This window comes from Pavona decussata, unplaced genomic scaffold (assembly GCF_977016875.1).
Source record: "Pavona decussata unplaced genomic scaffold, jaPavDecu1.1 SCAFFOLD_61, whole genome shotgun sequence".
Classification (NCBI taxonomy): domain Eukaryota; kingdom Metazoa; phylum Cnidaria; class Anthozoa; order Scleractinia; family Agariciidae; genus Pavona; species Pavona decussata.
In genome coordinates, this window is record NW_028145482.1 from 501518 (window position 1) to 528840 (window position 27323).

At 38.7% G+C, this 27323-nt stretch overlaps 2 protein-coding genes across 4 annotated transcripts; both read left to right on the forward strand.

The window, feature by feature from the left end:
• On the forward strand, positions 1-27323 carry LOC146478947 (uncharacterized). Of its 3 annotated transcripts, none has more exons than XM_085111248.1 (17): positions 1-170; positions 2973-3247; positions 6303-6348; positions 6719-6778; positions 7154-7201; positions 8090-8218; positions 9182-9276; positions 10424-10492; positions 11254-11302; positions 17642-17686; positions 18478-18504; positions 18936-18959; positions 19398-19424; positions 19741-19764; positions 21721-21864; positions 22590-22625; positions 23364-27323. In XM_085111248.1, the coding sequence occupies exons 2-17, from the start codon at positions 3080-3082 to the stop codon at positions 23807-23809; spliced, it is 1437 nt and encodes a 478-aa protein (XP_084967374.1). In that variant the 5' UTR covers positions 1-170; positions 2973-3079; the 3' UTR covers positions 23810-27323. The 3 variants fall into 3 exon arrangements, with proteins under 3 accessions (XP_084967374.1, XP_084967372.1, XP_084967373.1); XM_085111246.1 differs by lacking the exon at positions 1-170 and adding an exon at positions 1101-1238; XM_085111247.1 differs by lacking the exon at positions 1-170 and adding an exon at positions 2675-2779.
• Positions 20642-21449, forward strand: LOC146478948 (uncharacterized). Its single transcript, XM_085111269.1, has one exon. It carries the CDS (start codon positions 20707-20709, stop codon positions 21202-21204), a length of 498 nt encoding a protein of 165 aa, XP_084967395.1. The 5' UTR covers positions 20642-20706; the 3' UTR covers positions 21205-21449.

Consider the following 27323-nt stretch of genomic DNA (forward strand, 5'->3'; position numbering starts at 1 on the left):
TCCCTAAGCTGGTAACAGCTTCTTGTTTCTAATTACTTCCCTCCTGACAGACTAACCAACTGGGAGCTGCTCATTTTGTGAGTTTGTAAGACATCCGCGAAAGATGACTACAAGCAAGTGAAATATCTAAAATATCCTACATTTAAACTAAATATTCACTCGCAGTTCAGGTATGTATTTCATATATGTATATATTTCAGTGTGTCATCCGCTGTAATTATAATTCTTATTGAATGCAAATTTCGATGTACCCGAACCCGGGCAAGTGTTTTTCGTTTGTAAACATTTCCAAGTATTTACCAAATTGCTAAAAATAGGAATCTTCCGGCCTTACAATTGTATTTAAAAATGCATCACCCCGCGTTGTTTTCATAATGCAGTGTTCTTAGAGGGATGCCTCACAGTTAACTTTGATCCATCTTTCTTCCCGAGCGATCGCCGTACTATATGCACCAAATCTTGGCGAAATTCTCTGAATAGCGACTGTGACGTGAATGCGGTATTAACAGTATTTCCTTTTGGGTCAGAATCCTCAAATTTTTGTGGAAAGTTTGAATGTAATTTTCGTACATAGTTCATTCGAGGGTTTCACCTGGGCAACATGAAATTCGTTTCTTGACAGCGAGTTCTAAATATTTGCAACCGATCGGTCTTTTAAAGAGTCTCAAAATGCTGCGGAAAGGATAATTTGTGCTTATCATGTATAATTTGCTCCCTAAAATAAAAGCGGCTTCCGTTCATATGTGTTTAAGTTATAACAAATTGTGTATAGACGTCATTAAGACAATTTACACCGTAGGAGATTACCAGCTGCGCTGTAGTAGCGGTGAACCTGCCTTTTAACCCTTTAAACCCAAATATCAAGGTGTATATTCTCCTCATTGCTCTATATACACATCGTATGATACTAGTTGGGAGAATTTGTTTGAACGTCAAAGCTCTACTTTTGCTAATAATTTATGTTAATTTTTCTTATGTTATTAAAGAGTTAGAATAATGTTTACGGCGAACGGCAAATTATAGAAATGACCACCCGCTCATTTTTGTCCTTCTTTTGCCGCTCATTAAACGTGAGTAGTTTTGCGTCGTTAGCATGAAAGGCCATAGCTGTTTTCACTATTCTCATCAATGCGCTGAAGAAAATATCAACGCGAATCTGACGTTCGCCGTCTGGAAGGAAAAATTAGATGAGAATCACTATCGGAGCTTACAGTGTAAAATCTCGCAAATCTGCGAAGGTAAATATGAATTTTATATTTTCATTAGAAGTTTGGATTAAATTAGTACGCTAGTCTGATCTGATGCTAACTGAATAGAATTTGGGTCAACAAACGTCAAACTGTCAAGAACGGTACTATCTCTGATTGGTCAACTCGAAAAATTTAAACCAACTAATAAAATATATATTTACTTAACACAGCCATCACAGAGAGATCTACCCAGAGTTTATATCTCTCTACCCCTTCCCTTTCAAGCCAATAGCGGAGCAGTGCTTTTTCGTGCGGTATTAACTTAGCATTTGTGTACGCCTTTTCGGTATTTCATCGATTTTTGACTCGGTATTGCGGACATTGACACTTTGTTTCGTGGTATTGTGGTTTCAACCATCCACCAATGTCCCTTTCCTTTGCGCGCGTACGCTGAGCAACATTTTATTTTGAAGGCAACTGTGGGACAATTAATGTGTCTATGGTTAAAGTTGTTAAATTTGTTTTTCGTATTACCAGATGTTTCGCTATGAAATGTCATGTTAATTCATCGGTTCACAGTTACGCAAGCTCGTATTTTAAGACAATAAAGAATTTCCCACATGGAACCAGTGTGAGCAGGACATAGCGCAAATTTTTTACCAATGACTCAAATGATATCACACCACGATATTAGGAAAAAGATCTCTTTGAGGACATGCCTTTTTGTTCGACAAACATTTTGTCACCTTTATATTTTCCCTTAGGCCATTATCGACCAGCAGTCATGTTCTGTCTGTTAAACGGCTATTTTTAACTGAAGGACCCCAAGGGCTGTCGGGTACCTAGCGGAAAACGTATTATATTTAATAATTTTTCCAGTCGTTTTCAGTAATTTATTCTTCTTTTTTTTTTAAAATTACGAGACACAGGAATTTTGAAAAACTTCCTGTTCAGAAATCCAAGCGTAAGATTTATTAAGAGTTTCCATTGACCTGAAATCGAAAATAATTTATTTTGGAAATCAGCCGATTTGAATGATTTAAATGTGTTTTGAAGATCGGTGAGTGTACGATCATCCTTGTGCCAATCTGACATCTGCTGTTAAATTAGGCCATCCCCATCAACTATTTCGTTTTTCATCGTTCGACCGACCTATTTTGTTTTAAGAATGCCTCTGAGTCGTTTCTTGCCTTCTTTTCTAGGGTGTTTCTATACTTTTCTTGCATTGGCATCACTCCATAAAGAGTTTACTAACACCTGCTCGTTCAGTGTAAAATGGGAGTCACAGGAAAAATATCGTGCAGGCTCAACATTTTTTATCCCTTTTTTCAAAAACCGACCGAACGATCGCGAACTACTTTCCTAGAAGAAAGGGTGATAATAAACGAAACATTTTATGGGGAATCACCTTATGGAGTTCCGGTTGTTTTGTGTTAGGACTCATCCGACTCACTGTATGAATTAGAATAAATTGACAGAATGGCGAAGAGTCCACAAACCGGCCCAAAAAAATTAATGCAAGGCGTGAAGCTAAATTCAAAATCCCAGAGGCGTAGTGTGTCTACGAGAAAACCTCTTCCTTGTTGGAGGTATGGCTATATTCTGGATCTACACATGCATTGTAGTGAATGTGAATATTCTTTGTTTAGGTATACTTAGGTTTAAAAAAGCGAAGCAGTAAACTCAAAATAAATAAAGTAGAAACGGTATATTACGTGATCCAGCGGGTTGAGTGATCATGAAGGGTATCGGGAATTTACCATTTTAATTTTCTGTTTTCAGTCAACAAGAAAACAGACCTGGATGTCAACAGCGACAAAGCACTAATTTGCCGCTATCGTCACGACATTGAGTACCAGTAGTCGTCGACTCAGCGTTAACAGCTTGCCATGTTTTACTGCCTTCTTTTCGTTGTGAGCCTTTGGCAGTATGCATTTTTTCTTCCATGCAACGGCTTTGTTGCTGATGAGAAGCAGGATGTTCACTGGTCGCAGCAAACCATAAAGAACTGCTTGCAGAATTGTTCGCCTGTTTTCTGGCCAACGACCAGTGTTAAGGTAAGCTCTTCTCTGATAGTGGCTTATTAAAATTTCAATGTCTTAAGCAAACTCTCAATTTCACTCACTCGTCCACATAGTAGTCCAGTCATCCGGCGTTTCTGGTCGCTAGAGGAGTTAGGGAATGATCAGACTCAACTGTATTCGTAGGCTGCAAGATAGTAAACGAGAGCTTCATTAAAAATTAATGTTGTTTTCTTCGACCTCCTTTACGCGTCCTTCTTCTTGGCTCTTCCTGTTTTAATTTAGGTTGCATCTCGACTCTTAACTTGAAATTTTAGTACCGCTTCGTTGTAATAACTTTTGAAATTCTAGTGTTTCTAAACACCACTGCACTTTAACGAGAGACTGACTGTTGCCTAAATTTTACCAATAACTGGCTGAATCAATTTCATTGATAATAATGAAGAACAGGGTTAACTGGTTGGTTTTATTCCTTTTTACGAATTTTATATTTTTAAATTAAGCAATGAACTGACTGTCAGTAGCGTTACAAGCGGCGGCCATGTTTATTGCTTTTAAGGTAAAAAAACTGAAGCTGATGTTGACTGAGGTGATTAATGGATTTTACTTTCTTATTCGGGCATTATCTGATTATGAAACACGATCTTAGATTAAATGTTATTTGTAACGTGACTCAGTTTCCACCGGATGCCGTCCCTGTTGAACTTCGGGGAAAAATATTACTATTGTACTTTGAAGTGTTGAAATTCGTTATCTCGAAAGTACTAAATGTCGGTTCGCCGCCAACAGTCTTGTGAACTGAAAGCAATAATTAACGTTAAATGTTTTAGAAATCTAAACCTGACAAGTTCTGCGTAAGGTGATTCTTGTATTTGCATGGAACTTTGAAAGGACAGGTGTTGCTTTAAAACATTAGTTATTGTTATGTCGATAGCTTGTACCGTGATCAATTCGAGCGAGTTTTTTGTCTTGTTTGCCATTTGGAGCTGCTGCAATCCTTGAGAGCCGGGACAGTTTTCGTCTCAAAACCATTCGAGACCGTTAGAAGGAAATATTTATTTCGTTAAATTTCCTGACGCCGATATCTGCAGAAATGTAGATCTCGAAATTGTTGAAAACACCGAGTCCTTTTGGGATCTAGTGTGCTCGTTAGTGAAACGAAGAGGATATAGTATTTATCATGGCGCGGGATTAAAATTTACCATCTCTCTTTATATAACTTTTGACATTGCCGATTCTAGTAGTATGCAGCATGTGAATCATATATGAACCCAGTAAATGGTCTAGCTCCGGACGGTTCAGCTCCCCAATGATAATCAGACTTTTTCTTAGTCTTGCACTTAAGCCACTTTGCGAACCTTTTTGCAGTCCATGTCTCTCGCCGAATTATGAATGACTTCAACGAGCGTTTCCTTGATACTGTACACGGTACAGTGCTGGAATGGTTAAAATTGTAGAGTTTGGTCGAGTGAACGATGCATTACAGATGTTGTATTAAGTCTATTTAGGTGAATGTTCGAGTTCAGCTGATAGTGAGATCTTAATTTGGCCATTCTCGGGAAAGCTTCTGGTGGATCCTGCAACAGTGAAAGTGAAAGTGGTGGCAGTGCAAGCGGTCACTTGAAAGCAAAGGGAAACTGCAAATGAAAAAATTTCAGGTCAGGTCAAGTTGCTAAGGAAATTTGAAAAGCTAAGGAAGAAGCTGAGAGAATGCGCGTTTGGACATGGCTCGGAGCTAAATCTGGCCTAGGACAAGAGAAACCGCATTCAATTTTTGAGGAAGTCCAGAAAACCAAGGCTTTGGAAGCAGAAGCGGTCCGTTTAAAAGCTGAAGAGGACGCTTAAGAAAAAAAAAAAAAAAAAACGTTAAAGCTCCTTACAGTTTACAAGAGGTTCAAAGGGAAAAGATGGAGATGGGATCAACTGCTGTTGAAAATCTGCATGAATATGGCTGTGGCATTGACACTTTTTCACTTTCACCCTGCCGGTGTCAAATAGAAAAAGCACAAAAGAGACAAGCGGTTGAACCAAGCTGATCTGTTGAAAAGTGAATATAAATCCAGGCTGATGTTCACAGAGATTTTGGTGCCCCAACACCTCTGAATGCAACTTTAAGGATAAATAAAGCAATATTGAAGCATCATCCTTCAGTACTCACATGCCACCCACTATGGATAACCATCCCGCTACTAAACTTCCATTACCCTGCAGGTACCGTGTATTACGGGAGATAGAAATTGTCTCATGCTGCAAGGGCCAAAGAACAAGAATTGTGTTGTCATGTCTTCGAAATTCAGTGTATTCTCTATCCTACACAATGAACTGTTTCAAAGACTTGCGACAGTCACAAAAAACCCTCTAGGCAGTTAGCCCTGTTATTTAATATTTTGAATCTAGACCCAATACTCCCTCGGCAGGAGTCGATAGCCATGTCTGCTGGAATCGATGCTATTTTCATTGGAGTTGTAGCTCCCGAGGACGACTGGTCAGTCTTGGGTTTTCCTGTGGCGAAAGAACCCAAAAAATAAGATGGAAGTCTGTCATGATCACTATAATGGACGAGCGGGAGCTAAACTGTTGAAAGAAACTGAAACATTCATCACCTGCTCGAGTCTGTACCATCTTTTCTGGAAGCATTTTAGGCTACAAGCTGGATTAGTCCGTTTGCTCTCACTGGGTGGATGAAGGCTTAACAAGTGGATCTAATCAAATGTTTTATATTTACTTAATACTATCCCTGAGAAGGAACGATCGCCATCCTTGCAAAGTATTGGAGACGAAGGCACTTCTTCCACCGATAGGGTCTAAAGAGTTACTTCAGATGTCAAGAATATGGCACTTCCATATTCACGGTTAAGCCAAAAGAGCTGACAGGAACTTGGTGGACAGGGAGCAAAGATGTCTAACAGTACCTATCTTTGATCCCATTGGTTTCTTGGCTCCCTTTGTTATTAGAGTGACACTCTTGGAAATCTGATCAAGAGTCGTTTCCTTTAAGCAAATTAAAATTTTGTTGACTAAATTGAATCAAAGCCATGCAATGTTCATGAAACTACAACGCCGAATGTGCTATTTTGCTTTTATTTTGCAGCTATTAAGTCGGCAGTCTTGCTTTGAGGAGTGTCTACAAAAACGGGGTGAGTTAGCATTTGACTGGGTAGTTTACCACCGAACAGATTCCCCTATTTCCCATGCCATCATTTGACGCTGTCTCTCGTCAAACTAGTAAGTTGCAGGTAGCTTGTGCAATTGTAGTGCTTATACGACAATATCTTGGCTTTGTGGGGCGTATCTAGTAGTTTCAGTAATAATAGCGCATTTCTTTTACATGCCCGAGATTCTTCACTCTCTTCTGCAGTACAACTTGGCTCTCTGGAGTGACCTAGGTGCAAGCATAAATGGACTCCATATACTGAGTTGTCAGCACGATATTGTGACATATGCCCAAACTAGACACCTAAACCTCTCATTCGCGTATTAATCGTAACAAGTTCTTTTTGGTTTTAGGAAAGATGAGCTTTCTTGGAAGTAGGCACATAAAGCCATTCCTGAGACGAATAAAGCGAGGTGAGCTCAATTGTTATCATACCTAGGAAATCGATTTTGCCCCATCATCAAACCTGTCCGATTAATTAAACGATTGGTGGATCAATGAAATCGCCAACTATTGGTCCAAGGTGATCGAAATTAATTGTATTTGAGCACAAACTAGACATTTCTAAAGTCAAATAGCTAGGAAAACTTAAAAAAAAAAAAAAAAAAAAATTTAAAACTATAAATCAATATCACAAAATTGTAAGTACTTCTTGTAATCAACCAACAAACTGACCAACAGTTAGAACGACTGACGTACGTATTTTCGTTGTCAGTGTTAATTATAACTCACCTTATCAACCGTGGTGATGATTGAATTTGATTGCTTTCATACTGTCTCTTTTCCAGACGTCACGAGCAGTCAAGGAAATTCTACCCTTCTCGAAAATTCAAAGTGTAAGTAAAACCGAATTCATGAGTACAGTATTGTAGCTTAGTGACAGAAGTGTAATACAAAGGCTTAATTCATCATGCGTGCTACCGTCAGTAAAAAATATAAGTAAAATAAATAAATAATTAAATTAATTAATTAATTAATTAATGAACATAACGTGTTCGTTAATATATGCATGTATCCATGACGTTAATTACTTCAAATGGCTCAGATTGACCGTTTTAGAATGGAATCATTCATTGGGTGTGAAATTTGCTTAATTGATGGAAAGCAGCTCTTGTTTTCCAGAGGCTGCGATTCTTAAAGGCAGCGCGCAACTTGACGTACTCCGTCATAATGTTAACCTGAAGGAGTACGGCCATTGCCTTTTGTGAGTAATAATTAAGGTGACTGGCACCAGTTTCCTGCACTTTCCAACACTTACACTTTGATAGGTCAATACTACCACCATTTATCAGTTGATAAAACAATAATGGTACCAAACAAATGCATAATTAATGGTAAACAAGTGACAGTTGTCTTCTTGACTTATAGGTTACAAAAACAGCAATGTAACACATTAAAAATTAACCCTACATCCTCTCACAAACGAAGCTGGTAACAACCATTTTGTTACTATCCAATTGTAATCAGTATGTCTTGACGAAACGTCTTGCAAAGTAAAAAAAAAAAAAAAAAGAAATCAGAGGTTCCAGAGCCGCCTTAACTTTTCTCAAACTGTCAAATTATGGAAAGCGGTAGTGATGATCGACCAAATCATAACTGAAGGTAAGTGCTTATAACCGTTGTGAGCCATCTTAAATCCGAACTGGTGTACGTTAGTTGAGTTAGATGATTTCTCCTACTGCCCTTATTTGATAATACGGTGTTCTCATTTATTGAACCAACAGGCTGTGGAATAAACGCACAATGTAGTAATGACACAGAGGTCTTTCATCCAACGGGTTTAAAAGCAACTTTCCACAAATTCAAAGATACAGAAAGGTTCTTTGCGATTGTATCGTGGGATCCTCTACAAAGTGAGTAGACTTGTTTTGAACCTTTTTATCGTTGTATTTCTGTTCTAATAATATATCATATTATAGCTAAAGTTACGCCGCTGCATCTCATGGGTACGTCCGCTCTAACTGGTTATTTTGTGGTCACAATTTTGTCTGTCGCTTTATGGACCATAATGAACAAAAGAGTAGCAAGCAAAAGTCGAACGAGGCATAAGCTAGTCCACATTTATACCTGTCCTCTGCATTAGGTCACATAAAGAATGATACAATAAAATGTAATAATATATATGTAATTTATTTACCCACACGGCACTAAAGGGCTCTAGGAACTCGTTCAAAGGTGTCCGTGTGTTCCGGGTCGAATTGGAATTTGGACTGGAAATAGACTGGAAATATAAGGAAAAGATTGGAATGAAATGGATGAAGCCATAAAAATAACTAAATAAGTAAATAAATAAATAAATAAATAAATAAATAAATAAATAAATAAATACATAAATAAATAAATACATAAATAAATAAATAAATAAATAAATAAATAAATAAATAAATAAATACATAAATAAATAAACGAATGAATGAATGAATGAATGAATGAATGAATGAATGAATGAATGAATGAATGAATGAATAAATAAATAATGGTAACCATTACAGCATTCATAATAAGCGCTGACTGGAAAGAAGAAACCTGTGACCAGTTTTGCAGTTACGAGACTAATGGAGTATATCCTGCCCTACCTTAGATAACGATTCCTCTTTTTGCACTGCAAAAAACAGATACTTATCCCTCGAAAAAACCTGTTAATACCGTCGATTTTGAAAATAATTATACACCGACTCATTATACGTTTACCCAATGTCAAATGGCAATAATGTTTACGAAAGAATCTCGATGCTATCATACAACAAATCAAATGGGCACGTTTGACTTTAGACGTGAAATCGCAAAATATTCACTGGAACGGTTATTGTTATTAGATATTTCAGTAGACTGGAAAGGATACCATCTGGTATACAGCATTGTTAATCTGGTTGAAAATTCCGTTCTCACTAGATGCCCGCATTTGGGAAAGGTGAGCAACAGAACAAAATTTTGTGTAACTTAATTTTTACAACCATGTAGAATGATAACTAACTAAAACGACTGTTGTTAAATCAATGTCATGACCGACTACCGAGGACGGCCAGTTTACACAGCCATCTCAGGTACAGACAGTTTAACTTTTAAGCCAACAAGGACCCCCCCTTAACCAGACAAAACTAAAATAAAACATTTCAATGCATCCAATGCAAAAGTGATGCCCCTTGGATCCCTAAGTTAACAATTATTTGACAGAAACGTTTAAATGGAGGATCTCGGCAAGAAAACAGAACCTTAAAGTACGTCCTAAAAAATTAATTAGGACAACCGTATTAGATGACCATTGGAAAATAGTTTGTCATGCATCGGTTACACCATTGCTATTCCAAATTTCCGTTGAACTTCCTTTCATTTTCAGTACTGAGGTAGGTTTTAAGAACTTTTCTGTAAATTTCATTAACGAAAGCCACTCGCACTGAGAGGTCACGTGACATCGCTTTTCTTCAAACAAAATTTGTCATGTTTTGCACCTGAAAATGACTGAAGGGTAATGTTCTAAAACTAATTTGAATAGTATCTTCATTTCGAAAATTTCCTTTGGCTTGGATCAGAAATATTGGTAATTCTGTGTTTGGTCACGTTGATCACCATGACTTTATTAAAGATACAAATAATATCTTTTCGTAATCAAACTTTATAAATCAACAACAAGGGAACATTGAAATTGTATTTTGGTATTGTGCACAAAATAATGGAGCATAATTAACAACATTAATAAAAAAAAAAAAAAGAAAAGAAAAGAAAAGCACATGTGCAATGAAACCTCAAGTGAGATAAACAATAAAATGTAAAAATAAATTTATCTACCAAAGTTGGGTGGCCTTTGATTATTAAAAGGAAGTTATGTGTGCTTGGAATCTGAGTCGGCTCTTTCTGAAATGGAATGTGTTTAAAGATTGAATGATTACAGTTGCTCTTCCTTTATTTATCACTTAAAGGGCTATTGCATCCTATCTAAGCCACAAGCCTCCTAATGGGCGACTTTACCAATTTGTACTTATAATTTGCTGAAGTTTTCTGTATCTTTTGTTTTTGTTGATTACCTAAATCAATTAGACTAATTGAAATTTAACTTTCAGAACGTCACTCATTATATTGTGGATAATTTCTCAAGAGGCTTGATAAATGAGTCATTACTTGATATTGTGGTGAGTGTTAAAATTTGTATGGTGTTTCCTTAGTTAATCGTCTTTTCTTTAAGTATTTTCTCATACGTCTGCGATTGTCCGGACTATTTACCCCAGACACGCCGAGTCCAGATAATCGAGGGTTCGGCTTTTCTATGTCTAGCTTAACGCTGATACGTCTGTGTTTAGCGTGCCATTGCAAACAAACTGTCAAGGTCCCTTTTTTTGCTTGTTGATTCTAAAACATACGTATGCTGATTCAAAGTTTCGTGGGCTTGAAATTCATGGTGTCTATGCCGATCCGACAGTTATAAAACAACTACGACAATTACACCCAACCAAGTAATTACATTTTACTACCGCAGGATTAGCTAATCCTAACACTATCAGCTTCAGGGCTGTATTGTGTACTGTTCTCGAAGTGATTTAATCACAATAGACAATCATATTTCAAGCATAATGTATTGTTATTAGCTTAACTGGCCTTTTTTGTGAATTGCTTTCGACCGATTTGTGCTTTCAGTAGAATCCGAAGGGGCGTTTCCTTCTATGGCCTGACTTGTACTCGACCTTGGTCCCCATAGTTTAGTTTCATAAACCAATGCAGTGTTTTGGAAATACCATTGCTAATAGAAACTCTGCGCTCACTCAGCACTCAGTCAACATAGACCTGAACTGCAAGCTTATCTTCGTCAGAGGACAGAAGGCGCCCTGGACTCGTGTAATGAATGTTGCTTTTGCGTTTCCCTTAACTTTCCTCTCTCTTTGTTGTTTATTCATAGATAACGTCTTACCCGTTTGTAAGCGTTTCATATATCAGTAAATATACAAGTAAGTATTGTGAACTGATTGAAGAGTTTGGATTTTACGCCAACCGTAAGTCAAAAGGTTTCCTTTCCCGCTTGTTTGAGAGCAGGATCAGGAACAATCAAGGCAGAAGGTTCAGCGATCGAGTATACATTATTCCCAAGGAATTATAGGCAGTGAGCAAGCCCAATGCATTTGAATGGAACTAACTCAATGTACATGCATACAGCCGAACCTCCCTTGCGACCACCTCTCTTGAGCGACCACCTTTCCAAACTAATTAAATTTTCCAAGTCAAACTGGCTATAGTTGGAACCTCTCGTAAGCGAACATCTCCCATAAGCGACCACCTACGCTTGTAATTACGGGTGTTTGCTTACTGGAAATTTGACTGTATATAAAATCTTGGAGTGAATGAAAACGAAATAATCCTCTTCTTCTCCGCGAAATCCGCTCTGAAACCAACCCACCACTTTTCCCATTTGTCGGACCCGAAATGGGGTTCCTGTGGTGCGTGTGTGACGTAAGCCGAACCGGTCAGGACCGGTTTTGGCACTAGAACACGAAGAGAAAAAGAGCGAGCGATCTTGTGAGTACGAGCGAGTTTATCAAACGAGAAACGAATAAATTTTGTTGTAATCATCGCAACAAAAGGTGGCGACCCTGCCAGGACACCTGTGATTCGAGAAAGTAACAGCGAGCGGCGAGAAGTGAGCGACGAGAGGAATTTTACATGTAAACACAGCGAAGAAACACCGAAGTCAACAACATGAGCGCCGAAGGCGAAATCAAAACAATGCAGGAGAAGATTCAAGGTAAACTGAAAATGCTTGAATTTACAGCGGGAGATACAGCGAAAGTAATCGAGACCGGAGACCTGAAGACAATTGAGAGGCATGGAAGCGCATTGGAGCACGTTATTGACAAAACACATCAGCTCAAATCGGAAGTTCAGGAGTTGCGTATTGAAAGTGGGAAGACCCTGTAGAGGTCAGACTTTGGACCGAAACTTTAGATAGCCAAATCAGTAAATTTGAAGGAATTCTTAAAGAAGTGGAATATGTAGCTGCCGGTATTAGATCAATCGAAGAGGAAAAACGCGAGGAAGAGACACGGAAACGGAATTTGGAGGAAAAGATCCAGCTTGAAAAGGCTAAACACGAAGCGCGAGCGAGTCTTGAGAAAACGGCGAAGGCATCCACGGAGGAATCTGGGAATTTGAGCAGTGTCGGAGCGAAATTGCCAAAACTGGAGATAACTAAATTTCAAGGGACTTTCCTGGATTGGATGAGGTTTTGGAATCAATTCGAAACTGAAATCGACAAGGCTAAACTAACTCAAGTTGCTAAGTTTTCTTACCTGAAGGAGTTACTAGTATCCAGTGTCCGCGCGTCCATTGACGGACTCTCTTTCACGACGGAGGGTTACGAAAGGGCCAAAGCTATATTGAAAACCAAGTATGGTAAACCCAGTGAGGTAGCAAACGCACATATGCAATGCATAATTGGATATCCAAAATTCATGGTGGACACCCAGCAGAAATCCATGATTTCTACGAGAAGCTAACAAGTCATATACAAGTGCTAGAGACCATGGGCAAGGTTAACGAAATAGGAGGGTTTGTGCGTGCGACGCTTGATAAACCTTAAAGCTGAACCGCCAAAGCCTGACCTGCGAAGTCGTTATCCTCCGAACCATGACCCGCGAAATCGCGTCCAAGCAAGGAAAAATCCTGCTTACCAGACCAAAGATGAGAGTGCGAAGGTGGGGCGTAACTGCATCTATTGTAATGGCGAGGATCACAGTTCCACCCAGTGCAAGAAAGTCCCTGGCTTGCACCAGCGCAGGCAGATCTTGAGTGACAAGAAGCTATGCTTCAACTGTACAGGAACAAGACATCGAGCACGGGAGTGCCACAGCAAGTACACGTGTCAACATTGCGGTGGCAGACATCACACGTCTATTTGTGACAGGCTGCCTAGCAACAGTCAAATGATGTTGGCAACTGGTGAGGGTTCTGTTATTTATCCGGTGGTAGTGGTGTTCGTCGATGGGATCAAATGCAGAGCATTACAAGACACAGGTGCGGGTAGCTCTTATGCGTCAGCGGCTCTGATTGAACGGCTTAACAAGCGACCAACTCATATCGAACATAGACAGATTGACATGATGCTTTGCTCAACAGTTCAAAAGGTACAAGGGTATTCAGTAACGGTTAAAAGTGTTGATGGGAAGTTTGAGATGATGACGAAGATCAATAAGGTGGACAAGGGTGTTCTACTCACAGTCCCAAATCCGAATTATGGAGAACTGGACAGCAAGTATCGTCACCTGCAGGGAGTGGTCATAGATGACGATGACAAGAAGAGTGAGTTACCCATTCATGTAATACTCGGCGCCAGCGACTACTCGAGGATCAAAACTGAGACGAAACCTAGAGTTGGTCAGCCGTCTGAGCCCATTGCTAAATTCACTATGCTGGGGTGGACGATGATGTCCACAGGGAGAGAAGCCGCGCTATCCAACGTTTATTTGACGAAAACATCGGCAGCGGGCTACGAACAACTCTGCTCTTTAGATGTTTTAGGACTCGCAGATAGACCAGAAGCAGACCAGCAAAAAGTGTTTGCCGAATTCTCTGAGTAACTGAACCGAAGTGACGAAGGTTGGTACGAATCGGGTTTGCTATGGAAGCCGGGTCACGATCACCTGCAATCGAACGAACGCGGAAGTATCAGGAGACTACAAGGTCTAGTGAGGAAGTTGCAGAGAGAGCCTGGTCTGATAGACAAGTACGATGAGATCATCCAAGAGCAACTCACTGAAGGGATAGCTGAGAGAGTTGTAGACGAGCCAAACGAGAGAGTATTTTAAATCCCTCACAAACCTTTGAAAAAGGAAACTGCCGTGACCACAAAACTCAGAATTGTATTTGACGCATCGGCTAAGCCAAGTGAAGATAGTCCGTCGTTAAACGAGTGCTTAGAAACGGGGCCTCCCTTGCAGAATCTGTTGTGGAACGTTCTTGTGCGAAATCGTCAAAGCCAGTAGCCTTAGCAGCTGACATCAAACAAGCCTTCTTACAAGTACGCATAAGACCTGAAGACCGGGATGCACTACGTTTCCACTGGCTCAAGAACAAGGACCCTTCAGTTATTGAAGCCTTGAGATTCACGCGAGCGCTCTTCGGGTTGGTCCAGTCGCCATTCTTGTTGGCGGGAACACTAAAGTTGCACTTGCAACGCCTAAGAGAGAAATACCCAGTGGAGGTAGACGAGATCTTGAGGAGTCTATACGTTGATGACGTCATCACGGGGGGCAACACCAAAGAAGAGGTTCAGGACCTGAAGAAGACGATCATATCAGTGTTTAGGGATGCTAAGTTTACCATGCACAAGTGGAACTCCAACGAGCATCAGCTAGAGAGTGAGAATGTTGTTCCGGTGCACGAGCCTCAGCTAGACGGTGAGAATGGGGTGCCTGTTGATGAACAGCAGAGTTACGCAAAGCAACAGTTGGGAGTTAAGGAAGGTGAATCCAAGATATTAGGTTTGCCGTGGAACAAGAGAGAGGACACAATTGCAGTGTCTTTCCCTGAGGAACCTGTTGATAACACTAAGAGAGGAATGCTACGATTCTTAGCTGCAGTGTACGACCCGCTTGGTGTAGCGTCGCCCACAACATTAGTGGGAAAGCTTCTATACCGCGGAGTATGCGACAGTCGACTACCGTGGGATGAGAAACTGTCAGACAGAATTGGACAACAATGGCGAAGTTTGTGAGGAGCCTCCCCAACAAGGTTGAAGTACTGCGGAGCATACCAAGGTTCAAGGAGCCGATCGAAGGAGTCCAGTTGCATGTATTCGGTGACACAAGTGGAGTTGGTACATCAGCGGCCGTCTATGCAGTGATTACGCAAGCCTCCGGGGTGAGCAAGGGCTTAATAGCAGCAAAGTCAAGATTAGCAAAGAAGAATCTTACAATTCCAAGATTGGAACTTGTGTCCGCTCACATGGCCGCTAACCTGGTGGAGAACGTGAGAGTCGCACTTGAAGGATATCCAATCAAGTCAGTCCATGGGTGGAGTGACAGTACTGTCGCACTCCACTGGATCAAGGGGGGAGGTACTTACAAACAGTTTGTGGCCAACAGAGTACGCAAGATCAGCGACAAAGATTACATTGAATGGAGACATGTCGACTCCAAACACAACCCAGCCGACATAGGAAGCAGAGGCTGCAAGGCAGATCAGCTGTGTAATGTGTGGTTGCCGGAACCACAATGGTTTTCCAAGCCAGAGGAGTGGCCGGGAGACGTAGTGACAGAGCCTAACAAAGAAACGGAAGCAGAAGCTAAGCTTACTAATGAGGCGTTTGCAGTGGCAGTGGAGGCGAGGGACGACTTCGATGAAGTGCTGGAAAGGCATACCTTCTGGCGAACGATCAGAATCAGTGCATGGGTCATGAGATTCCTTCAAAATTGCCGGAACAAGAAGTGGAACCGAGTAAGCGGACCCTTGACAACAGCTGAGACGGAGATACAGGTCAAGTGGTGGATATGGCGGGAGCAGCAGAGACTCAGTGTAACAGACAAGTTTCTGGAAGACCAAGAAAGGCTCAACCTTCAGAAGAATGACCAAGGAATCTATGTGTGCAGAGGAAGAATTCAAGGACATTATCCGGTGTATTTGCCACCCAGGGTAGTCTTATCAGAAAAAATGGTGCAAGACGCCCACATCTTGACGCTACACGGGGGAGTCGGCCTAACGATGGCGCATGTGAGACAAGAGTATTGGATTCCCCGTCTCCGGCAACTGGCGAAGAACGTGGTTAACCACTGCTATGGGTGTAAGAAGTTCCATGTGACAAAGCTCCAAAATCCACCGCCTGGAAACTTACCAGTGGATCGTACAGAGGGGACATTTCCGTTCCAAGTAGTAGGGGTGGACTACGCCGGGCCCATAACTTATAAGATTTCGAGGAAGAAAGAAGGCAAGGCATACATTTTACTGTTCGCATGCAGTTTAACGAGAGCGGTCCATTTAGAGTTACTAACTGACCAGACCACTGCTGGTTTCATCAGGTGTTTGAAACATTTCATTGCGAGACGGGGGAGGCCTACGAAGATTTATTCGGACAATGGAAGAAGTTTTGTGGCTGCATCCAGGTGGCTCAAGAGTGTTATGAGGGAGGAGAAATTGCAAGACTATCTGGCCCACCACAACATCATTTGGCAGTTTAACCTCGCTCGAGCCCCATGGTGGGGGGGTCAATTTGAACGGTTGGTTGGAGTTGTGAAACAGTCATTTTACAAATCTATGGGACGAACGTACCTGACATTCGGAGAGCTTGAAGAAGTTGCGCTTGAGGTGGAGGTGGCCGTCAATAACCGCCCGTTATCCTATGTTGAAGATGATGTTGAACTTCCGGTGCTAACGCCAAACGTCATGATGCACGGGCTACGTAACCTCCTGCCAGAGGAGGATGCAGAGTCAGTGGAGGATGTGGAGCTACGTAAGAGGACAAGATACCTCCGTCGCTGCAAGGACATTCTGTGGTCAAGGTGGACTACAGAATACATCAGGAGTTTGAGGGAGAGACACAATCTCAAACACAAGACCAAGGTGCTGACACTGAAAGTTGGAGATGTGGTGCTAATTCAGAGTGAGGAGCGCAACCGTGGAAAGTGGAACATTAGAGTTGTAGTGAAACTCATCAAGGGGCGTGACGGCGTCGTCCGAGCAGCGAGGTTGAGAGCGGGGAAGTCCTACTTGGAGCGAGCAATCCAACAGCTATGTCCAATGGAGCTGTCGTGCGACGTACGGGACACACAGTTGAGAAACTCGGTGCAGCTTAATCCTCGAGCCAGAGAGTTCGCCCCTAGGCGGGCTGCTGTAGCTGCGGCGAAGCGGATCAGAGAGATTGCAGAGCAAGGGAACAAGTGAACAGACCCAGGGACTTGCGGAGTCACGAATTATTAGATTTCTTTAAAACTGTTGCTGTTATATAAGCATGGAGCTGTGTGATTATATTTGCTCCACTTGCGTGTATCAAATAGGGGGAGAGTGTCGGACCCGAAATGGGGTTCCTGTGGTGCGTGTGTGACGTAAGCCGAACCGGTCAGGACCGGTTTTGGCACTAGAACACGAGGAGAAAAAAAGCGAGCGATCTTGTGAGTACGAGCGAGTTTATCAAACGAGAAACGAATAAATTTTGTTGAAATCATCGCAACACATTCATTGAAACGAGGAGATGGGAGGGTGGTCCGCACATTTTATTTGTAGTGTCCGGGGTTGTAACATTACGTGTAGTTTTTTAATAATTAGTATTAGCATTAACTGACCTTTTGTTTCCAATTCCATAGCCTGTTTAGTTCCGAAAAATTGCCCCAAAGAGGCATTTACAACAGGTTGGTGTATTTCGAGTGTCATACAGGGAGGTAGAGTGAATGGGATTGATTTCATTAATATAATTTGTTAGCATTAATTTATCTAAGCTAAACTCTTGCTGAGTTTGGGTTCATTTACTATGCTACGACCAAACATCTGTGCGTCATTTTGAGACGAGGCCGGGAAACATAAAAAAAAAATAAAAAAAAAATAAAAAAATTCTCTTCAATTTTATTTGTCTGGATATACAAACCGAAATGATCTAAAGCTAAAAAAAAAGAAAAAAAAAAAAAAAAAAAAAAAACTTAACTTAATCGGTGGCAAACTAACCTGTTAATGTTTCTCCTGATTTTCTGTTTACTACTTTAATTTTTAACGACTTAAGCTTTGAGTGCTTGCATTTTTCAAAATCTCTGCTGTCCTATTTTCTAAAATCTTACGACTACTGTAAGCAGGGTTAATTAGGAGAAAAAGTTGATTTTTTTAGTGGCCATCGAAGTTTTCTATGCCATTAATTAACAACTGCGAAAATAACACCTAACAGTTGATTATGGCCTGGCCTAACTTAAGTTTAGGCCTAAACCTTTATATCACACTAACGTTTGGTTATTTCGCATCGTAAACTTGTATCCAGCAAAAAATTAAGGAGAGAAATTGTAGAAAACTCTCCAAGTACCTTAGGTTGCTCTTACTACAAACGGGCCTAAACCCCACACGTGTATTTTACTGTTAGTGACGATGTCTTTTACTGAAACAGAATGCTTGCTTTCATGTCATTTTACTTTAAGTTCCTTTATCTTTTTTTTTACAGATGCCTCTTTACCATCCCCAACTACAGGTACGTGTATGCGTTACCAAATGTATCCATTCTTGAATTTGAATACTGATCTGCTGAATATGCAACGGTGGGCAGACTTTGAACATTCCTAGCTTTCTTAAATATATGAGGAAACAAAATAAAACTTTGTGACTCAAGGTTCTTTTTTTGTATGGCATTTAGCTGTTTACGTAACTCGGTGTTTTCGTGCATTGCTGGAGAATTGTCATGTGCGCGTTATAAAGGGTAAAAAAAAAAAACAAACAAAACAACAAAACAAAAAACGAAAAACGAAAAACAAAAAAAAAAAGAAAAAAGAGGGAAAGCGATTTGGCCTCAGTAACGCTACAGTATTGTTAGCAAAGGTATAATAAGGTACAATTGCACACAGTTTAAAGGCTTTTGTTTGTTCGCACTGACCGTATTAAATTAGTCATTCTTTCCCTTCATAGCTTACTTCAGCCCTCCGATCTCAGGTGCGTGTTGTCTCAATAATGGGTATCATAAAAAAATCACATCACATCCTATATCAAATATTTACTAATTCAAAAATTTAGTCTTGGTGAGAATACAACGTTTCCTGAACGAAACACCGACAATTCGCCGCAGAAACAAGAAAATTCTCACCTTATTGTAATGCTGCTGCATATCCAGCTTATATTTTGTAGTTGTGCCCGTGTGGTTTACTGAAAGACAAGAGATCCGTTTCAACCGTTTCTAGCGAAGGTCGATTAAATAAGAATAGCACGGTTAAAAATAAAAAAAAAATGAAAAATAAAAAATGTCTGTTCATCTTATGCTAATTTGATGCAACCGGGTCTACGCTTCATGCATTTTGTTGCGTGGAAGAGTGGCTTCACGGAGAATGCTTGTTTTTCTACTTGTTTACTTCATATACTTTTCTTCCTTTGTAGATTTCCTTACACCATCCCCAACTTCAGGTGCGTGTATTCATTAACAAATGTATCCATTTGTTGAATTTGAATACTGATCTGCTGAATATGCAACGGTGGACACAGAGTACCCGCGCGGACTTTGAACAGTCCTAGTTTTTTTAAATATATTAAAGCGTAAACAAAACCAGCTTTGTGTCTCACGGTTTTTCTTCAATTTGTATGGCATTGAGCTGTTTACGTAACTTGGTGTTTTCGTGCACGGCAACGATATTTTGAAAGATATTTAATTTTTTCCCAGTTCAAAAGCTTTTGTTTGTTGCACTGACCGTATTAAATTAGTCATTCTTTTCCTTCACTTTAGCTTACTCCAGTCCTCCGATCTCAGGTGCGTGTATATCTCAATAATGGGTATTACAACACATCACATCACCTCATATTTCTAATGTGTCTTTACTAATTGTTAACGACAGTCATTGAAAAACACATTCGTGGGGGACAGGCAACGTTTCCTCAATGAAACACGGACGACAATTCGCCGCAGAAGCAAGAAAATTCTCAGCTTATTGAAATGCTGCTGCTTATCCAACTTATATTTTGTAGTCTTGCCCGCGTGGTTTACTGAAAGGCAAGGGAACCGTTTCAACCGTTTCCAGCGAAGGTCGATTTAAATAAGAATAGAGGACATACAATAATAATAATAATAATAATAATAATAATAATAATAATAATAATAATAATAATAATAATAATAATAATAATAATAATAATAATAGTAATAATAATAATAATAATAATAATAATAATAATGATAATAATAATAATAATAATAATAGTAATAATAATAATAATAATAATGATAATAATAATAATAATAATAATAATAATAGTAATAATAATAATAATAATAATAATGATAATAATAATAAATCATGTGATTTATCATCACTAAAAATATATTCGGAAGTTAGATTATGATCCTTAATGACGAAAAAACAACTCTTATGAAAAGTATAAGCACAAGAAAAAATATGAATAATAATAATAATAATAATAATAATAATGATAATGATAATGATAATGATAATGATAATGATAATGATAATGATAATGATAATGATAATGATAAGAATAAGAATAAGAATAAGAATAAGAATAAGAATAAGAATAACAATAATAATAATAATAATAATAATAATAATAATAATAATAACAATAAAAATAATAATAATAATAGTAATGGTCATGTGGTCATGTCCAAGAAAGTGTCGCGCACATCCTGGCCGGGTGTTCTGCACTACCTCAGAACAAGTATTTGCTCAGACATAACATGGCTTTAAAAGTCCTGTTCTACGAGCTCCTAATTGACCTAGATCTTCTTGAGGAAGTACCACCATGGTACTCGCCAGTGATTCCAAAGGCGGTGTACAAGTCAGAACAAGTAAAAGCGTGGTGGAACGTACCTCTGTATGCAGATCGTCAGGAGGTGCGAGCCAACCGGGTCGATGCGAGGGTTGTGAATCATGAGAGCAAGAAAGTCATGACCATAGAGATGAGTTGTCCATGGATTAGTAATCGACAGAAGAAGAGCGAGGAAAAAACTATGAAGTATGGTCCCTTGAGGTGGGAACTGAAGGAGCAATATAAAGGATACGACGTGCACCAGTATAATATTATCATGGATGTGCTAGGCGGCTGGTCGAAAGAGACAGAGATTAGTGTGCGATCAATGGTTGGGCAAAAGACTACTCAAGTCCTAGAGAGAATGCAGAAGGCGGTTTTATCGGCGACGCTGAACATTGCAAGAACTTTCAAAGTAGTAACATGATAATGTTTTATTATACCAAGATTGATAGACCAGCTATGACTTTTATACATTTTTATATAGACTATGACTGTTATATATTTTTATATATTTTATATTTTTTATATATGTATATATATTTTTTTTATTGATTTATTCGCGTGCTATTTTAAGTTTCGCTTGGCTCACAGGTTACGCTACGCGCCCTGTGTTGCTTCCTTATACTGTGCATACAGATAGTTTTACTGCATATAATAATAATAATAATAATAATAATAATAATAATAATAATAATAATAATAATAATAATAATAATAAATTGTAAACATTTTAGATAATATATTTCCCTTAAAATAATTTACAAATAAATAAGGAACGCTGCATCATCTCCAGCTTGAATTGATTGTTTCGAATTACATGTAGCTCAACCAGCGTTAGAGCCGGGATGGTCCAAAATGACAAAAAATTTCACCCTTAGATAGGGTTAAATGTGATGTTTTCACTGAGTGCATTCTTTTTAGATTTAATTTATTTCTTTAGGAAACCGTTCCAAAGATTACAAACTTGTAACAGCCGTCGTCTCCGTTGCTTGTGTGACAGCCATAGCCGCTGTAAGCTTGATTTTCTGGTATTATTGTCGATCAAAGAAAAGTACCTCATTCCACAGCATTAGGAAAACTGAAGGTGAGTAGATTTAGACGAAATAATCAAAAGCCTCTGTGGAAAGTTGCAAGGGTATTTCAACATCGTGGTTTTTGACCAATTAGTTTAAAAATCACTCGATCGAAAACGCATCATAATCAGAAGTAATAAGACAGAGCTAAATAAGACATTGAGGCCAAATTCGGTTGTCAGATGTAAGATGGCATTTTAGGTTCAACTTTTCTTATATAAAAGCAGCGAAGTTAACACCGTTTACCTTGAAGCCGAGCAGCAAGAGAAAAAAATCGAGGCTTGTTTCTAAAACGATGTATGGTGTTTTATACACGAAAGATAAATCCATGCTGGAGAGCGTCTTCAAAAGGACATGGCCTCGAGAAATGATGATACAGTAGGTAAATGATAAATGAAAGGTATAACCCCATTAACAGTACAGTTACAAATGAAATCATTTCCGAGTCAAAGAAGCTTCAATCTTCGGACAAGTTTTTTTTTTTTTACAACACCTTGACTTGATCAATACAGTCTACATTTGTTCTAGATACCTGATATAGTAATGAACCTTATTCCAGAACTTTGTGCTATGTTTTGGATCACACTTGTTAAAAAAAAAATAAAAAAATCGGCTAAACATTTATTAATTAATTAAACCCCCTTTAAAAAGAGGAGCATTGTTATTTAAAACCCCCTTTTTTTTTTTTCTCCCGATCTCTTGGTTTAAACATGCTTTTCTTTTTTTTGTTTTCCAGAGGATAACAACTACATTGCAAAATATCATCACAAACGTAAGTTATTAAATTTTGTGAGGTTGATGCAACATTTGCCACCATTAAGTTTGAATTCTTTAAACTGTTTTACACTAAACGACTCAGTTCTTTGCTATGCTTCGCCTAATAAATAATACCTATCAAATTTGTCTCGAAAAAAACAATGTTTCATTCGTCAGATTTTTTCGACAATGAAAGACATGTCAGGCATGCAATCACTACTGGAGGTACATATTTTACTGAAAGTGACTGTTTAACTATTTATAATGGATGATACAATTAGACAACCTCGTAACCGCGCGTAGTGTTTCGAAAGAAAAAAGGGAGTGGAAAGCCAATCAAAAACGACATAATACAATTACTCCTTGAATTGCACTGCACAGTACTGTACCTAAAACACGATTCTGTTCAGATCAATTACAATTACGAAGCGTTATTACCCTTGAAAAAACCAGAAGGGGGTCTTGCTACAACTAATGAATAACAAGTCATTCACGCAAAAATGTTGTTTGCAAGATAAAAAAAACTGAAAAAGAAAGAAAAGATAACGTTGTCACAGTTCAATCCACCAGAGTGAAAGAAACGTTACACAGTTGTATCATATTGAAGTTTTCTTTCCTTTGTGGTTCATTTCCCTGTACTAACAAAAGAAATATGTATATTTTTTGTGAGAATACAAGCTATTGGTGATAGACTTGGCTTAATAATACAAGACACTGAATTTAAATTTCCTTTTTTTTTTGCGTCTATTTACAGTTCCTCATTTTGAGTATGACGCGTTCATCATATACAGCTCAAAAGACGAGGAATGGGTGAAAACAACTCTTCTTCCAACTCTTGAAGAAAAGCATTACTTAAAGTGTTGTATTCACTACCGGAATTTTGCCCCTGGAGTCTTATATAGAGAAAATATGGTAGATAGTGTGTACAAGTCCCGCAAAATAGTAGCTGTTGTTTCCCACAATTTTTTTAACAGTGGTTTTTGCGAAAGCGAATTTGAGTACGCGCTTCGTCGACTTACAGAATGGAGAGATGACAGTCTAATCGTCATTAAACTTGACGATGTTGACAAAAGCAAACTTCCCAATGAATTGAAACAAAGAAGCTATATAGACTGCCCAGAGTCTGTTGAAAAACAAACCTGGGAGACGAAACTTGTTAACTGCTTAAAAGTTTCTGAGCCAGAGTATAAATTGTTTTAATCAGTTAAACTACCGTTAAACGTTAAACGTTTGCGGGATCTCTCTTTAAAACATGTTTAACAGTGATGTTCCGATCTCAGCATGAATGAATAATCTAAATTGAGCAACAGTGCAGTTCAAAAGTCAGAGGGGGCGATTATTCAATTATATTTGGTAAGTAAAGACCGTTTTTGATGAGGGCATCACTGATGTCCCTTAACACAATATAAAAATCATCATTACATCTAAAATTAATCGATTGATTTCCCGAGAGAAAGTTCAAGCTATCCTGAATCTAACTCTGAAGTAAACAAGATATGTAAGATGCGATCAATAATATTAGAGTCAGTTGAAGGTAAAAAAGGTCGTTCATCATATCAAAAACTCTTTCTCGGTAGATAGGGGGATTATTTTAGTTTTATTTGTTCTCTCTTCATTAACAGAGAAGGGGGTGGGGGAAGGGGGTTACCAGGTACAGGATCGACCAGGAGGTGCGAAGACCGATCTCAGTTAATTTTACAGTTAGGCGTTAGCCATGGTAGCCTTTTGAGGTTAGACATTTTCTAGTGGACTGATTTTGGGTGGAAACATTTTAGCAGGATTTTTTGTCTTTACGGTCTTTTAAGGATAGGTTCTGAGCCGCTGGACTTTTTTTATAGGTACTACTTTTAGCCGCAATGAATTTTTTGCTATTTGACCTGACATTTGCACCTTCCCGTCAATAATATACCTGAGTTTTCCCCCTCTGCTTATTTCTTCCCTCCTTATCGGACATTAGATATGCTAGCCCATCGTAGACTTTCGTGCCCCTGCTACTGAGTTTGGATCGAATTTATTCGCCAGGTAACATTGTAAATGAGGTATTTATTACTTAGTAGCTATACATTATTTATTACTCCCCTTTCCTCGTTTTGGAAATAGCGCGGTAATACTTATACAGGGGTTGTATTTCTTAGCTAGCCAAAAACTGATTGGTTCAAATGACAGCTCTGTTGAATCTGACTTGAAATTGAAATTGACACCAATCATTTTTTTTTTTCCACAAACGCGCGTTGGATATAAGATGATAAACGGCCAACGAGGTGCATAGCGCCGATTTGGCAATACTCATCGCATGTCCAACTATAATTGGCCGATTATTCTAATATTCGAGGGACTGGTCGTTCGAAAGGTGATTAATTAACGCTTACTCCCCGATTAAAATTAACCAAGGTTTTCGTCTCCCTCGTTACTATTGTCTTTAAAGGAAAAGCTCATTTTAAACTAATTGTAAAGAAAAGTCGTTTAAGATAAAACTGAGGGACTATAATAAATTGGTATAATCGTTACCGATTAGTAATTATACTAGAACCAAAATTCATATTATCCCTTGAGTGGTTTAATCGGGCCTTAAACAACCTGGCAAAGGTGTTTTAAAATAATCACTGTTATTTTACATATGTATTATTTTTGTCTATACAACTGTAGTGTCATAGAAGTAATTAACTCAACCATTTTTCTAGATCTACTAGGGCATATACCCGTTACCTGTATTTCAGCCACTCAGATCGCTTAATATTGTAGCCAGTAGCTGGCCAGCGCACTAGGTTGCGGGGCTGGAGAAGTATGAGTAACCAACACGCTGCTTGCGAATGTGCAGTATTATTTTTGTTAAAACTGTCCAAACCGAGACGACATATATTGCCGTCTGACGCCCTGTTTATATAACTAATTTGTTATTTGAATTAAGATAGGCCGACCCTTACCTAACAAAGGCGCCTTTACACTTATCAGGCAACGTGATAATAAGGGCAACACTTCACGGAAAATTAGAGGCTCAGTCTAAAGTTTGATAACTGCATATCGAAATAATTTCAAACAGTTGAACATGTATGATTCGTTTAAACAAAGACTTTAAGGGAAAAAAACGACACCGGCAGTCATGTTCATACATCATATGGAATGACCTGAAGAACTGTTTATATTACCTACATGGCCTACCTCGTTCCTACCTTCTTGTTATAGTAATGATTAGCAAGGTTAGTGCAATTTGATTTATTTAACCCTATTAAGCTTTGGGGAAGAAGAAAGCGCAAAAAGTGCTTGCGTTGACTTCAAACGTAGATTTCGTAACATTTCACCATTTAACCGATAGCCGCGAACCTTTTTTACAAGCTTTCACTTATTATATAAATTAATATGAATATTAATAATTTTCCTTAAATTATAACCTACTGGCAATATTCTGATTAGGATTGTAATTGTTCAAGCGATTTGATATTTCTATATGAACCACATTTTGAGAGACATTTTAATCTCTTTTTCTTCCTTTAAACCTATTTTATTTGGCGAGCTTCAAAAGGAAACCATTATGGAGGTTTTTTATGTATCCAGTTTCATTGTAATAACTTTAATTATCAGGGCCGAGTTGTTCAAAGCCCAATAAAGCTAATCCTGGGTTAACGTGAACTTTGATTCGAGTACATTAATTTTACTTCTGCCTTAGACTTTCCTTTACCGTTAGATTTAAATGAGCTTTTAAAATCATCTTTAATAAGCGAGTTAAAAAACTCGGTTAACTTTTAATCTTGGATTAGCGTTAATCGGCTTTCGAACAACCCGGCCTAGAGGAGTGGAGCAGAATTACGCACCCCGTCTCAAAACGTCTGCCAATCCCCGGTGAAATAGCGCCGGTTAATCAGTACAGCCATTGTATTATTACTGCATTCTTATAACGCCTAGTTACCTGTTTTGTTTTGCTTTGTTTTTATCTTTTTGTTTTGGTTTTGTCAGAAGTAGCTAGTTTGTAGTCAATAATTTGCTAAAATTAGTGTTGCAATCATATAAAAAACGTTAAGTCAAGTTAAGCCATGCGCGTTTTTATGGCCTGGTGCAGGTATTACTTGGGAACTTGGAAATTTTGGGGAAATATAGCGAATCAGATCCACATGAGATTACTATTTCTCACAATGTAATCACGTTTTTGCTCTAGAGCAAATGTCGAAATAAAATATTGTTTAACTAAAAGAAAAAAATGTAATTACTTTTCTCTTTTAAGATATCGTGAGCTTTATTTAAGGACAATTACTCACACAAATCAGTTAAAAAAAAACAAACAAAAAACATAAACACAAAGACTTAATTTCCCAAATCGCTAATAATTCATAAAATGAGGGGCCAAGAGTTTGGGTGTCTATTTGAGTCAGGTGGATCTATAAATCTTGATACCCAAGGAAACACTAGATCAAGATCTAAAGAAAGCCTGTCCGTAAAAATCAAACATATCGCGGCAAGGGTGGAATCATATTTAGTGTTAGATAAGCTACTTATATAAGTAACATCACTGTATATTTAGTTTTTTTTCGGTGAAATATCATTTTATTTAAAAGAAAAATGCAAATAGCGTAAATCCATTAAAATCGATATTTGAGGCGCTAAATTATTTATTTACCGGGTGGGTCTGTCACTCAATACTGAGCACTTTAGACCGCTCTAAAAGTAATTATTACACCAGGTTTGAGAGCCTCGGGTGCCCACCCACCCTCCTCCACCCACA

Excerpts from the sequence above, each read along its gene's own strand:
- LOC146478947 (XM_085111248.1), top strand. The coding sequence starts at position 3,080 with ATGTTTTACTGCCTTCTTTTCGTTGTGAGCCTTTGGCAGTATGCATTT. Across the intron at positions 3,248-6,302 it reads GGCCAACGACCAGTGTTAAG|CTATTAAGTCGGCAGTCTTG; the intron begins GTAAGCTCTTCT and ends TTTATTTTGCAG. Across the intron at positions 19,765-21,720 it reads CTCCAGTCCTCCGATCTCAG|GAAACCGTTCCAAAGATTAC; the intron begins GTGCGTGTATAT and ends TTATTTCTTTAG.
- LOC146478948 (XM_085111269.1), top strand. The coding sequence starts at position 20,707 with ATGGCTTTAAAAGTCCTGTTCTACGAGCTCCTAATTGACCTAGATCTT.